The sequence below is a fragment of the Chenopodium quinoa genome, unplaced genomic scaffold (genome assembly GCF_001683475.1).
Source record: "Chenopodium quinoa cultivar QQ74 unplaced genomic scaffold, ASM168347v1, whole genome shotgun sequence".
Taxonomy (NCBI): Eukaryota; Viridiplantae; Streptophyta; class Magnoliopsida; order Caryophyllales; family Amaranthaceae; genus Chenopodium; species Chenopodium quinoa.
Genome location: NW_018743623.1, coordinates 650,051 through 662,713, shown reverse-complemented (window position 1 = coordinate 662,713; position 12,663 = coordinate 650,051). Strand labels below are relative to the sequence as shown.

Below are 12,663 nucleotides of genomic sequence, written 5' to 3'. Positions count from 1 at the left end.
TAATAAAATCAGCTAGTTTTGGTGTTTGGAAAATAGATGATTTAAAGAGAGCATTGGAATTCATTTAATAAGCTAATTTGAAAGTTCTATTCAACCGTATTTTGTAAGAGGTTTTGGAGCAATTCTTGCAATAAGCTACTTTGGTGATTGGTAAAGTAGGTGATTTGAATTAGTTAGTCAAAGCATCTAATGCAATAAATTAGTCAAACCAGCTAATACAATCACTTGTATCAACCAGTTACCAGCTAATTACCAAACAAGATCGAACTGTTTATGTTTACAAGATTAAACCATGGATCGACCAAAATGGTATCCCAATGACATCAACAATCATCCAAAATCCTAGAAGTTATCCCAAGAATGCTAAGAGTCACTCCTCCAATGAGCAATGGATCAATACCTTCTTTACTTTATAGAGCTTGGCTTAGAGCTTAGAAGTAGCAGAATTAGGCACATTGCTAAACTCTTGAAGAGTAGATCCTAAGTAATATACATTAGAGCTCTACGAAGTAATTTGAGTATACAAAATCAATCATTATTTTATAAACGTTTGAAAAAAGCTATCCGATTCCCCCAAATTAACAGTAGTATTGCGTTGTAATTAATAATCATAAAGTGATTATGTATTTGTTTAATGCATAACCTTTCTAAACCTCCAAAATCTGTCACTGCCTATTCTGATCAACCAAATATAAAATCAGAAGCAACCGCGGTCCATGGGTTTGCAACAGGAAACGTGTGATTAACCAAAAATTCTATATGCAAAGAAATCAAGAAAGTTAGTATGCAAAAGGAATATAGTATGCCTTTGCAGCAGAAAGTCAGCTAATCACAACAAAAGATATAAAGCAACTTAAAACTCAAGAAAGCAAACAAGAATAATTCCTTTCAGAGGAAATCTTAATAGAAGACTAAAGAGATGCTCTTTAAAACCATACCTATATAAGGGGTTCGGGGCGTTCTTCAATCAGAATATCCTCACAATTAGCTATATCTTCGCAATCAACACGTTCTTGTATATACAAAAGCTACAAACAACCGAAGCCAATGGCAAACAGAACCAAGACTGCAACTATTTCATCGCCTACTTACATCGATTTTGAACCTTACTGTGAATGGAAGAAAGAGGAAGGAACTGAAACTTTAGACTTCCATCTTCCTGGTATGTTTTTATTTTCACTAGTTTCTTCTTTTTTGTAATTTCTTTGCCTTTTTTTATAGGGAACAAATTAACTAAATTTGATTTTGTATGAATGTTAAACATATACTAATATGCATGACTTGAATCATTTCATTATATCTCGTTATTCATAGATTTCAAGAAAGATCAACTAATAGTTCAAGTCAATAATCTTGGAGTTCTCAAAGTAAGCGGAGAGAAGCCGGCAACTGCAGATGGAACCAAAAGAAACCGTTTTGTCAAGGAAACAAAGATACCACAAGGCTGCGACATAAATGACATTCGAGCAAAGTTCAGTGGCGGCCACCTTCATGTTACCATGCCGAAAAAAGCCTCTCCCCAGATTGAGCAGCAGCAGATGAAGCCAGAAACAACATCATCAAGTGCTCCAAAACCAGAGGTTACTCAAAAGCCGACATCAGAAGCCCAAGCTCCTAAAGCAGAAAAGCCAAAGGCTCCAAGTTCAGAGAATGGTAAAGCAGGAACAAGTACTAGTTATGATCAGGCAAAGGGTGACAACAAGTTTGGGCTTGGAAGCTCCGTGGGAAGATTGCAAGTGCATAAGAAGGTGAACGTGGGTTTAGGAGTTGCAGTAGCAGCAGTCGTCGCAATTGGAGTCTATGTAGCTTTTAAATATGGATCTAGCTCTTCTCCTCCTTCAAATATTGAGGACTAAGGACAGACATGGCATCAAATAACTTGATTTACACCCTATGTGTTTGTGTATCGCCTTTAAGGCTTTAACAAATGGTATCCTAGATCAAACCAGGGTACAGATAATTTAATGCATGACAAAAATGCATCAAGAAATGAATAATATTATTTTTCTATCAAGTTTCCATTTTTTTTTATCATAATAATTCTAGGGATGAAGTGCAGGGATGAATATATTTGTTTTATAGTCAGTGATTTCAAGTAATAAGGGTATGATGCCCAACGTCGCAAGGATAATGACTTAATGAGCTACAATTGACTAACAATCTAGATGTAATAGCAGGATACAAAGGATTTCTGATTCCACAAGCAACCATTACTCCAACTATTGGATGTTAGGGAAATTTACCACTCCAATTGAACAATTACAAGAGATCTAAAAACTATTTGTCATGTTACCTAGCTGAGATATAGACAAGATCAGCCTCGAACATCAATAGCCATGTATAACTAAAATTAGTTCCATTAAAATTGGGTGGAGTTATGATCAGCGACTAAAATACATCTGAGCTTCAAAGTCTTGACTCTTGATCATGGCCATCTATCTAATGCCAGATGCTCAGTATGACAGCAATGCTAAAGAGGAGGAAAAGCACCATATTTCCTCCAGGCAAAGAAGACCTGTGATTCAAACAGAACAATTTAAGAGCCTTAAAAACATTAATCAATCTAGAAAACTTTAACCAAAAATTAATCTTGAAAGCTTGAAATCTATCAACTTTGTTTTAACCGGAAACCTAATTCTTAAACGCAATTACATAAGATGATATGAACCCTTAACACCATGCCACCTCCACTCTCACGCCAAACAAAAGTGCCACAGACAATGTGGTTCCGGTAGAAGCAATACTTATCAAGTCAAGAGTATCTTTTATTTGCCTTTGATTTCAGCATAATCACTAACTTTATTTTTCTCATTTACTGAGACTCCAAATCATGTGATTTCCCAAGACAGTCTATGTCTAACTAAGAATTGTTCATTATACTGCATTTTTTTTTTTTTTTGAAACCATCATTATACTCCATATCAATTAGCAATATAAAGGATATCTTTAAGTTCAATATGTAAACAACCAAACAAGGATACAATAGGCTCAAACCTCCACATAAAACACCTAACCGCTAGTTGCAAGGAATCCTATCACCCCTACTTTTTAGGAACGGTGGGACAAAGGAAATCTAAGCCAGCAAGCAGATTATAACATTGTCTTAATTCTCAACTCATCAGAATTCTAATTGAGACTCTGAACACAACTCATCATCAAGCAGATTGAAGTTCCACTCTATTTTTCTTACATATTTTCCTTTTAATTGCGTTTCCTTCTAAAATTACAGAGAACAGCTATTAATATCTTGAAATAAGAGTGAATATACTGATAGTACCTGAATTTTCTTCGGGATTTATAAATATATGCCATGGCTGGAGGAAGAATGCCAAACAGAAAACAATTTGCATAGACCCCAGCAAAGTCGAGAGCCCTTGAGAATGTCGATGGATAGAAGGAAGCAACAAGAACTGGAACAAGAATTAGAGCACCAGACACAAGCCTCTCAAATTTCCTGAAACCATTTCCCTTCAAGATTGATTCATCACTAGCATCTGCAATCCTAGTTTCCCCTGAAGACTCTATAGAACCCAACTCATTTTCCGATTTACTAAACCGAAAAATCAACTCCAAGGTGTCAATTAACTGCTTGGGAAAACTAACAGCATAACCAATGAAGCTAGTAGCCAAAGCAGAAAATGCAAATCCTTGAACAGCAAACAAAGAAGAAGATGTTACAGACAACAGCAATTTGATAGGGTCTCCTTGTATACATGATGATTGAGCTTTTCCAGTTCCAGCAAGTCCTAATACAATAAGATTCCATGCCAAAACCATAATCAATGGAACAGTTCCACCAATAAGAATCGCCTTTCGAGCCTCCTCAATACTATCTCCAGCAACTTTACATATAAAAGGTGTAATAACATGAAACCCTAAGGTAAGGACAGTGACAGGAATGGCAGGTAAAATGGAGAAAACATGCCAAGATGAACAGGACAAAGACCTTACAAGATTTGCTCTAGCAACTGAAACACCAATACCCACCAAAGTAATGATAGAAACAAGCATTATAAAGCACAGAAATCGATTAGTCGAATCGATTATTTGGAATGGGAAGAACCAAATTATACTCCCAAGAAATAAAGGGAAAATCCCATGTATTACTACATTGTTTAAGCTAGGAAACCATTGAGAAACAATAGAACCAATACCAGAAACACAAGCAACAAGAAGAGCAAAACTAAGGCTAGCATAAACAACTGAAACAAATGCACCAAAATGGGTACCAAAGGCCTTAATTGCTAATCCAGTAAAGCTCACTTCTTTGACCCCATCTTCCTCCATTGTAGCAAAACTAAGCTCAGCAACTAAAATTATGGAAGAAATGACATAAACCCATGAAAATAAAATGGCAATAGTAGATGGTAATGGCCCTGATCTTATTGTTGCAGATGGTAAACCTAACATTCCAGGACCCACAGCAGTCCCAATTATCAGACTAACAGCAGCCCAAAAACTCTTTTTCTCCTGTTTTATAGCATTTTGAGTAAGTTTTAAATCATCTGTTTCATCTGTAACAAAGGAATTTGCAGAAGAATGAGCAGCATTGTTGAAATTAGATTTAAAAGGCGGTATTTTTACAGTTGAAATGAAGAAAAATGGGTGCTTTATAATCTTGGAGGGGATGAATTTATGAGTAAAACTACAAGGGTTTTGCAGGGATGAAGATTTAAATTGGTTGTTGAGAGTAAGATTATTAAGGGTTAGAAGAGAAGTAGTCATTCTTTGGTGAATGGAATGCTGTGGAAGAATGTTTTTCATGGAGAGAAAAAGTGATTAAAAGATGAGTGCAGTAGAATCTTGGGATTCAGATACTGAATCAAGAATACTTTCTTTGTTTCGGATGGAGAAAGTGAAAGCAATGGGCCATGGCGGCTGTCTCTGCTAATTTGAATGTGTGTAATTTTTTTAGAAAATTCGTCAAAGAATAAGTTACTTGGAATCCTGGATACGCATGTTCATTTAACAACTTTACATGATGCCAATCATGCCATGACTTGTGACTTTGTGAGGTGGCAAAGGCCGGATCCAGATCAGTTTTTGTACACCGAATCTAGATCTAATCCAGAACCATGAGGTATGAAAAATGGGATCCATAACTATACACGTCGAGTGTTACGGATTCGAATCCAAAACAGACTCTAAATGGTTCATATACATTTTACAACTAAAGAATTAGAGGAAAGTAGTGACTTAATGATCATACAAATGCAGTTACAATGTAGTGTTTCATTTCATAAAATTGTCTAACATAATTTGGACCTCTATTTAATTAAAACACGAGTAAAGGTTACAAGAGGAGACTAAACTTTGATGTTTGTCTAAAACTAGGGATTGAACTTTGGTTTGTTGCAAAGAGGGGACTATAACTGGTTGGAAGTGGAATATTCCGTTGGGATTACCTTCACTAATCAGTTACCCTCTATTTTCGAAAAAAAAAATTTAAATGAAATGTCTGAGCTGCAACACACATTAGTAAACGTGAAAGAAAAACAAGAGCCATACAACAAGGCGGGAAAGTAAATGGACATCTAGCTAGAAGCTTCTCTTATACGCTTCCCCTATATAAACAAAGTACTACCCCCTTCCATTAGTACACTTCCATTTTCGAAAAAGCTCTTGAAAAAAAATATATTTGATGTCATGGCCTACTGGTCCCAGTCTCAACAAAGTAGCAAGACTCACGAGTGTAGAAAGTATATTCTTTATCTTTGTCTGTGCTTCATGAAGGGTGTTTTTTTTTTTAATTTTTATTTGGAGTGTAGCTCATAAAGTTTGTGCATAAAGTTCGTTTTTGTTTACTAAAACTAATAAAACAATTTATTACTTTAGCTAAGTTGTGTTGAAAATGGTGTTTGGTATGATTAATTTGTTTAGATTATGTGGTATATTTGTTTATTGTTGATTTGTTTTTGTTAATTAAATATTAAACTAGGTTAGGGTTTACGGACTTGCCCCAATTTATCAACATAAGAAACGAGAAACATCAATGTTTCTCAACATGGCAAAATGGTAAATAATAGCCTTTTTTTTTCTTTTTTTGTTGTGGCTAACTCACCCTCTTCCTCCTCCTTCAACCATCCTCATCTTCTTCAAGCTTTCCCATCATCAGTGGCAGACAAATTGCAACACCATGCCCAGTTTCTCAACATGAGAAACGAGAAACATCAATGTTTCTCAGCATGGCAAAATGGTAGGTAATAACAAACTTATTAATATTTTATTGTGTTTTTTGTGGCTGACTCACCCTCTTCCTTCTCCTTCAACCATCCTCATCTTCTTCAAGCTTTCCCATAATCAATGGCAGACGAATTGCAGCACCATACCCAATATCACCAACACCATGCCCAAAACCACGGACACCACAACAAACCCCAACCACCCCCCCCATCTCCGGCGGCTTCGCCGCCGTATTTAATGAAAACCCTAAGAAAATATACTTCCTCTGTTCTATTAATATTGCAACAACTAGACTTTTACACTATTCATCACATTTGTTTGACCACATATTATGATTTATACGTAAAGTAAAATATAGTCATGTGGGGTCTTGTTAGATTCGTCTCGTAAAATATTTTCACAATATCAACTTTTTATAATTTTACTATTTTAAAATCATAGATATTTAGCATATAAAATGTGCTTTGGGATGCGTAATTTCATCCTTTTGCAATATTTGTGGAACAGAGGAAGTATAAATTAAGGGCATGGTTAACCCTAAATGGTATATGTGTGTTGTTGTTTGTGAGATTTTTGTTCATTGTTAAAGATACTCCCGATCTACAATCTTCCTTTGTTGAATCTAAATTCTCAAACTCCATTGTTCAGGAGAGAGAGAGAGAGCAGTGAGTATGGGGTTTTTTGTTTTGCTGAAATGACGCATATACCCTTGCTTGTTTGAGCAAAAACACGAAAATACCCCTTTGAGTAACATCGTATGTTTCTCATGTTGAGAAACTTGTATTTAGCCAGGGTTTACTTAGTTTGTCAACTATGTGTGGTAGAAATTAAGTATTTGCTTACAATCATTTAAAAACAAAACTCTAATTTTAATTTTTGCCTTAGGTATGGATGCTTTGGCGGATTCACACCCTCTGTGGAGTAAGCATGACTTGTTGGTGACCCATGTTTTTCCAAAGGTGCGTGGACTAGGAAGGGATGATGGCAATAGAGAAAACGTGCAAGATGTGGTGGAGGCTCAGGCACTTGACTTTCACCTACTCTTTCTACGGCCCTAGGGCTGTCATCCAAGAGTGGGTGCTGAGATATATCTTGTACAATGATGGGAGAGACCTTCATTCTTGGTTGGAGAAGGACATTACAGTCTACTTTAATTGGTTTCCACTATTGTTCAAGTAGGAGGAAGCCTAGGGATGTGGGTCATTTCTGCGCAACTTAGTTGGTTTTGAGGGGGGGGGGGGAGGTAGCTGCTTGTTTAAGATTTAAGTAGTTTAAGTAAAAAGTTGGAGAGTTTAATCATTTTCATGGCATAGTAATTAGGATGGTGTGACAAGTTAGGGTATAACTTTTTGTACTTGTCACTGCCATGACAATGTTTTATGAAGTTTATAAGTGTATTTTGATCAATCTTTTGGATATTCTCTTATGATGATGATGATGATGTAATTAATGAATATTTATGATGGATGAATGAATGGAATGTATTCCATCATTTAATCCATTGTTATTGCTTTCTTATGTGGATATGGTTGATGATGAATGAATTGCTTTCTTATTTTTCACTACTACAAAAACCTTGCTTTTTCAACGCTATCATCTCAACGCTTGGGAAGACCGTCAACGTGAATTTGGACTTTGCGTGTTTTGTCGACACTGTTAAGCATCTTAAAATTTTGTCGGCTACTTTTCGTGTCGAGAGCTTAGTTATAGTCACGTGCCCTGTCTGTGATATAATCTTAGATCCCGCGTGTTCAAATTCTAGGGTTATTAGCAATTTAGTATTATCATCTTTTTCAACCGCCTCTCTGTAAATTTTCTCTCTTTATCTACTTCTCTATCTCTCTTGTGCTCAATTTTTTTCTTCGCAAAGATCTACATACAACTCATTCCATGTTTAGGTAAATTAATTTTTCTTTCCTCTCACAATTTGAATTTTCAGTATAAGATGGGTATTTATCTCAAATTGAATTTTTTTTCCAGATCTCGTTGTTCAAGTAAGTAATTTTAACGAGTTTGAAGAATTTTAATTACTTTCTAATGTAATTGCAAAGTTGAATCGAATATATGAAATATATGGCTATTTTTAACATGCTACAGAGTAGAGCTTTGCAAATAACAGTTTCAATTGATGTTAAATTCATTTTTGGTTTTTAAATTTTTAAACTAAGTATAATTGGGGTATATATTTTGATAATGCTAATGATACCAAGTGTTTAGTAATTGTGGTACTAGTGACTTGGGGCATGGTTCTTTTCTTGAGTTGTTGACTAGTGGAGGAGGTATATGCAGCTCATCATCCATACCTAAGGTTTTAGATTTCTGATATTGATTATGACACTGAAAGATTAGATGAAGATGATGCTGAGTTTGTAAATGCTATAACTAGGGTTAGTGAGGAGAAAAAGAAGGGAGTGTCTTATGAAGAAAAGTTAGATATGCTAAACACGCTAGATGAATCAAAGGGTGGGAATCCTAACAAATTCAATAGTGATTCAAATGGAGCTAGTAACATATTTGACAAATGTATGTGAGTCATCAGATGATGAGGATGGATGATGTAGGTTATCTGTTACCACCTATTTCAAGGTTGAGGCAGCCTGTCAGTAACATTGATGTAGGGAGTCATTCTAGCTTCTTTATGGGAAAATCTTTTGAGAATGCACCTAGTTTTAGGAAAGCTATTATAGCTTATTCAATTGAAGCATGAATAGAGACTTTTATTCAAAAATGTTAAAGACAGGATTGGTTTTCATTGTAAAAATAAAGACAAAGGTTGCCCTTGGAAGATATGGGCGACATGGGAAAAGGGTAAGAGGAATTTCATGATTAAAACTCACATCAGTGAGCACACATGTGGGAGGTCAATAAAAATCAGAAAAATAAACTCCAGCTAGATTACCAAACACTTCCAAGAAAAGTTTAAAGTTAATCCATATATCAAAATCCATGATAAAATTAAGACAATATGTTTAGAGAAGGGCCTTAAAGTGAGTAAGTATAAGGCCTACAGGGCTAGGATGATGGGACAAAGACTAATTGTTGAGGAGTAGGAAGAACAATTTTCTTTACTTTCCACATATGCACCTAATAAAATTAGAAGTAATAGAGGCAACATAATCAAGTTGAAATTGAATGCTGATGTCTTTGAAAGGTTATACATTTGTTTGACTCTCTAAAGAAAGGATTCTTAGCAAGATGTAGACCTTCATTTTATTAGATGGTTGCTTTCTGAATGTACCATTTGGAGATCAACCATTAGTGGTTGTTGGGAGGGATGGGAACAATCAAATGTTCCATATTGCTTGGTCAGTGGTTGAAGTTGAAAGCACTGAAACTTGGACTTGGTTCCTAGAGCAACTAGCTATTGATCTTGGCACAAGTAAGGGTGCTGGTTACACAATGATGTCTGATCAATATAAGGGACTACTTACAGTATTTTTAAATATGTTACCATCACCAGATTCAAGAGTACGTGCTATGCATATATACTGCAACTTCAAGGGTGTGGTAGGTGGTGGCTTGGAACTTAGAAAACAATTTTGGAAAATAGCCAAAACCACAACTGAAAATGAGTTTTTTGCATACATAGAAGTCATGAATGCTATTTCCAATGATGGAGCTGAAGATTTGTTGTTAAGGAACTACAAAAAATGGTATAGGGCCTTTTATAGTCTCATGTCCTGCTGTGATGACAGTGTGGATAATAACATGAGTGAGGTATTTAATTCATTCATCCTCAATATCAGACATAAACCAATAATTACAATACTGGAGGAAATCAAGGAAGGGTTAATGGAGAGGCTTCACAAGAAAAGGGATCAACTTAGAAACAAGGAAATGGTTTATGCCCTAGAATTCAGTAAAAGTTGGAGTGGAATAAGATTTAGGCTAGGGGATGGAATGCTTACTAGGATGATGGATTTGTTATGGAGTCAGAGAAGGATCAACTCAAGAAATTTTTTTTGTCAACTTAGCAGACAGAACATGCAGTTGTAGAGCATGGCAGCTTGATGGCATCTCTTGCAAACATGCAGTTTTAGCTATGTGGAACAAAGCTGACAATCTAAAGCTATATGTCAATTATTTTTTCAGAAATCGACAAACTTAAAGGCTTATGATTACTTGTTAAAGACTTTGAATGGACCTCATGAATGGCCTAATTCTGTGTCATATCCACTAAATTGAAGAAAATCTAACACAAGCCTAAAACTAAAAGGAAATTGCAACTTGGAGAAGTCACATCCTCTGGGAAATCGAGAAAAGCGCAAGTAAGAATGTCTAGTAGTCTTTGTGGTGTGCTAGGGAATAACATAAGAGACTGTAAGGATGTAAGATCAGGAAATACACCCTCCAGTAGGCAACAACAAAATTAAGACTCATTTGATGCAAACACAAGACCCAAAAGTAACATTAACATCCTAATGCACATGAGGGGAATTAGCATTTACTCATATCCAAATGGGTATCAAAGAGTGGCAACAATATGTGAATCCAATTATTAATGTATATTTTATGTCATTCTTTCAGATTAGGAAACAAAACACTGATGTTCTGATAATTGATACAAAGAGGATCTAGTAACCCTCAAACAAGTGCTGAAGTTTAATCACAACCTGTGTAGTAAAGGGTATAAAGGGATTTTTATTCAGATTTTGAGGGAGATAAGACAGTGTATTCTTTTAATAATGAAGAGTACCCTCCATCAAGCCAACAAAGCCAACAAACAACAACCATAACAACATAGGCATTATAGGTTAAATCATCAAAATCATTTTATATAGCATGATCTAATTACATTTTTTCAATAACGGGATCTAGCAAAGCAGAGGAAAAATAGCAGACATATATGAAGGTAACATACAACTACACTTCTTTGAACTATAGTCATTGCTTATTACATTCATTTGCTGAAATAAAACCAAAAGTAAACAACAAACACAACCATAATATTGAACCAGATCTGAAAACTAAACTCTAATTTCATAGCTCTTTTTATCTTCAATATAGTATAATCAGCCTTAACCTTCCTTGAATACTTGTTTGCTTCATACAGTTCCTTCCTCATGGCCATCAAATCATGTTTTAATTATTGATTCTCTTCCATTAAGCCTATAATTACTTCACTCTGATAGGTTGTTGGAGCTTTATTTGTATCAAACCACCTAAAAATTTGCAACCCTTCCTATCAGTTTGTGCATCATAGTCTGGCGGGCAAGAAACCTTTTTCCAAGGTTGCCTCCACAATGACACCTCCTTGGACTTGCACTCACATTTTCGTAGCTTACCCTTGACATTATACTCTAACAAAAACCCCAAATTGAACTTATATATCAAAAAGTGCATACATAATATTTATACAGTGTAATAATTAAATTCCTTACTAAAATCTTACCTTTGTAAGCAGGATAGTTAAACTTGGAGAAAAAATCAAATTCTGAAGTTAAATTTTAGACCAAGGATATGCAAAGTTGGAGAAAAATCAAATTCTGAAGTTAAATTTTGAAGTAGCAGCTATGTGCTGAAGTTATTTTTTTTATATCAGAGTTCAGTCCCCAACGACTACTTTGTATTAACAAAAAAATTGTACCTTTTCCAATGCATTTTTAAGTCATCACATCAGTCATTATTTCTATTCATTTAAAAAAAAAGTAATTACACTAACCGAGTAGAGGAGTAGTTAATTTGAAAACTTGTTTGAATCCTCTAACTGCAACAACTAGTAGTTCAGACCCCTAACTACAACAAAAAACATCAAAGTTCAGTGTCCTCTTTCATGTTTTACTCTTATAAACACTGACAATATCCGATAAGGCTTAAGGGTTGTGGACTAAATTGGGTTGGACTTACATCATATATAGGATAAATATATAAAGAATAAACAGGTAAAAGGATTTGGATACGGTTTTTTGTTTTTTTTTTTGTTTTTTTGTTTTTTTTTTTTTTATCGTTCCCAGTTCCTTTTTTAGCAAACGATCCTGACTTGTTGGATTTAGTCCACAATTCCAGTCGGATCCAGGATTCGTTGTCATCCCTAGCTCCCTCTTACCACATTTGGTTGACACGGGGTACAAGGCATCTTATTTAATTAACTTGCATTTCCGTTATTAAGGCATCTTATTTCAGGAGTTCATTTCCGTTACTGAGCCATCTCATTTCAATTACGGAGCACATTTCCGTTATTGAGGCATCACACTATTGAGTAGCCCTGACGTTGCCCGGATTACTACTTTGTAGTTGTACAATTGCTAATTTATAAAGGCAATTAACAGTTTGTACATAGTACATGTCTTCGATACTTTTGTAGTATAATACTTCCTCTGTGTTTATATATTGCACTATTTGGATTAGGCACAAAATTCAAGAAAAAGTGTAAATGATTGAGTATGTCAAAAGTGTCCATGTGAAAACAAAAAACAAATGAGAGATAGAAAAGGTGGAGTGATCGTGGTTGTTATCACATGATGTGAACAAGGTTAAGTA

General features: G+C 35.2%; 2 protein-coding genes across 2 annotated transcripts; one reads left to right on the top strand and one right to left on the bottom strand.

Annotated features, from left to right (window-relative positions):
• The first annotated feature begins 894 nt into the window (after positions 1–894).
• LOC110683182 (inactive protein RESTRICTED TEV MOVEMENT 2-like) lies at positions 895–2,005 on the top strand. Its single transcript, XM_021859527.1, has 2 exons — positions 895–1,162; positions 1,315–2,005. Exons 1-2 carry the CDS (start codon positions 1,048–1,050, stop codon positions 1,854–1,856), a joined length of 657 nt encoding a protein of 218 aa, XP_021715219.1. The 5' UTR covers positions 895–1,047; the 3' UTR covers positions 1,857–2,005.
• A 217-nt stretch (positions 2,006–2,222) lies between these two features.
• Positions 2,223–4,893, bottom strand: LOC110683181 (tyrosine-specific transport protein 2-like). Its single transcript, XM_021859526.1, has 2 exons — positions 3,278–4,893; positions 2,223–2,515 (listed from the first exon to the last, which is right to left on the bottom strand). The coding sequence occupies exons 1-2, from the start codon at positions 4,762–4,764 to the stop codon at positions 2,440–2,442; spliced, it is 1,563 nt and encodes a 520-aa protein (XP_021715218.1). The 5' UTR covers positions 4,765–4,893; the 3' UTR covers positions 2,223–2,439.
• Positions 4,894–12,663: the final 7,770 nt, after the last annotated feature.

Coding starts and splice junctions, on each gene's coding strand:
- LOC110683181 (XM_021859526.1), bottom strand. CDS start 4,764: ATGAAAAACATTCTTCCACAGCATTCCATTCACCAAAGAATGACTACT. Junction 2,516..3,277: donor AAATCCCGAAGAAAATTCAG/GTACTATCAGTA, acceptor TTTGAATCACAG/GTCTTCTTTGCCTGGAGGAA.
- LOC110683182 (XM_021859527.1), top strand. CDS start 1,048: ATGGCAAACAGAACCAAGACTGCAACTATTTCATCGCCTACTTACATC. Junction 1,163..1,314: donor TTTAGACTTCCATCTTCCTG/GTATGTTTTTAT, acceptor CGTTATTCATAG/ATTTCAAGAAAGATCAACTA.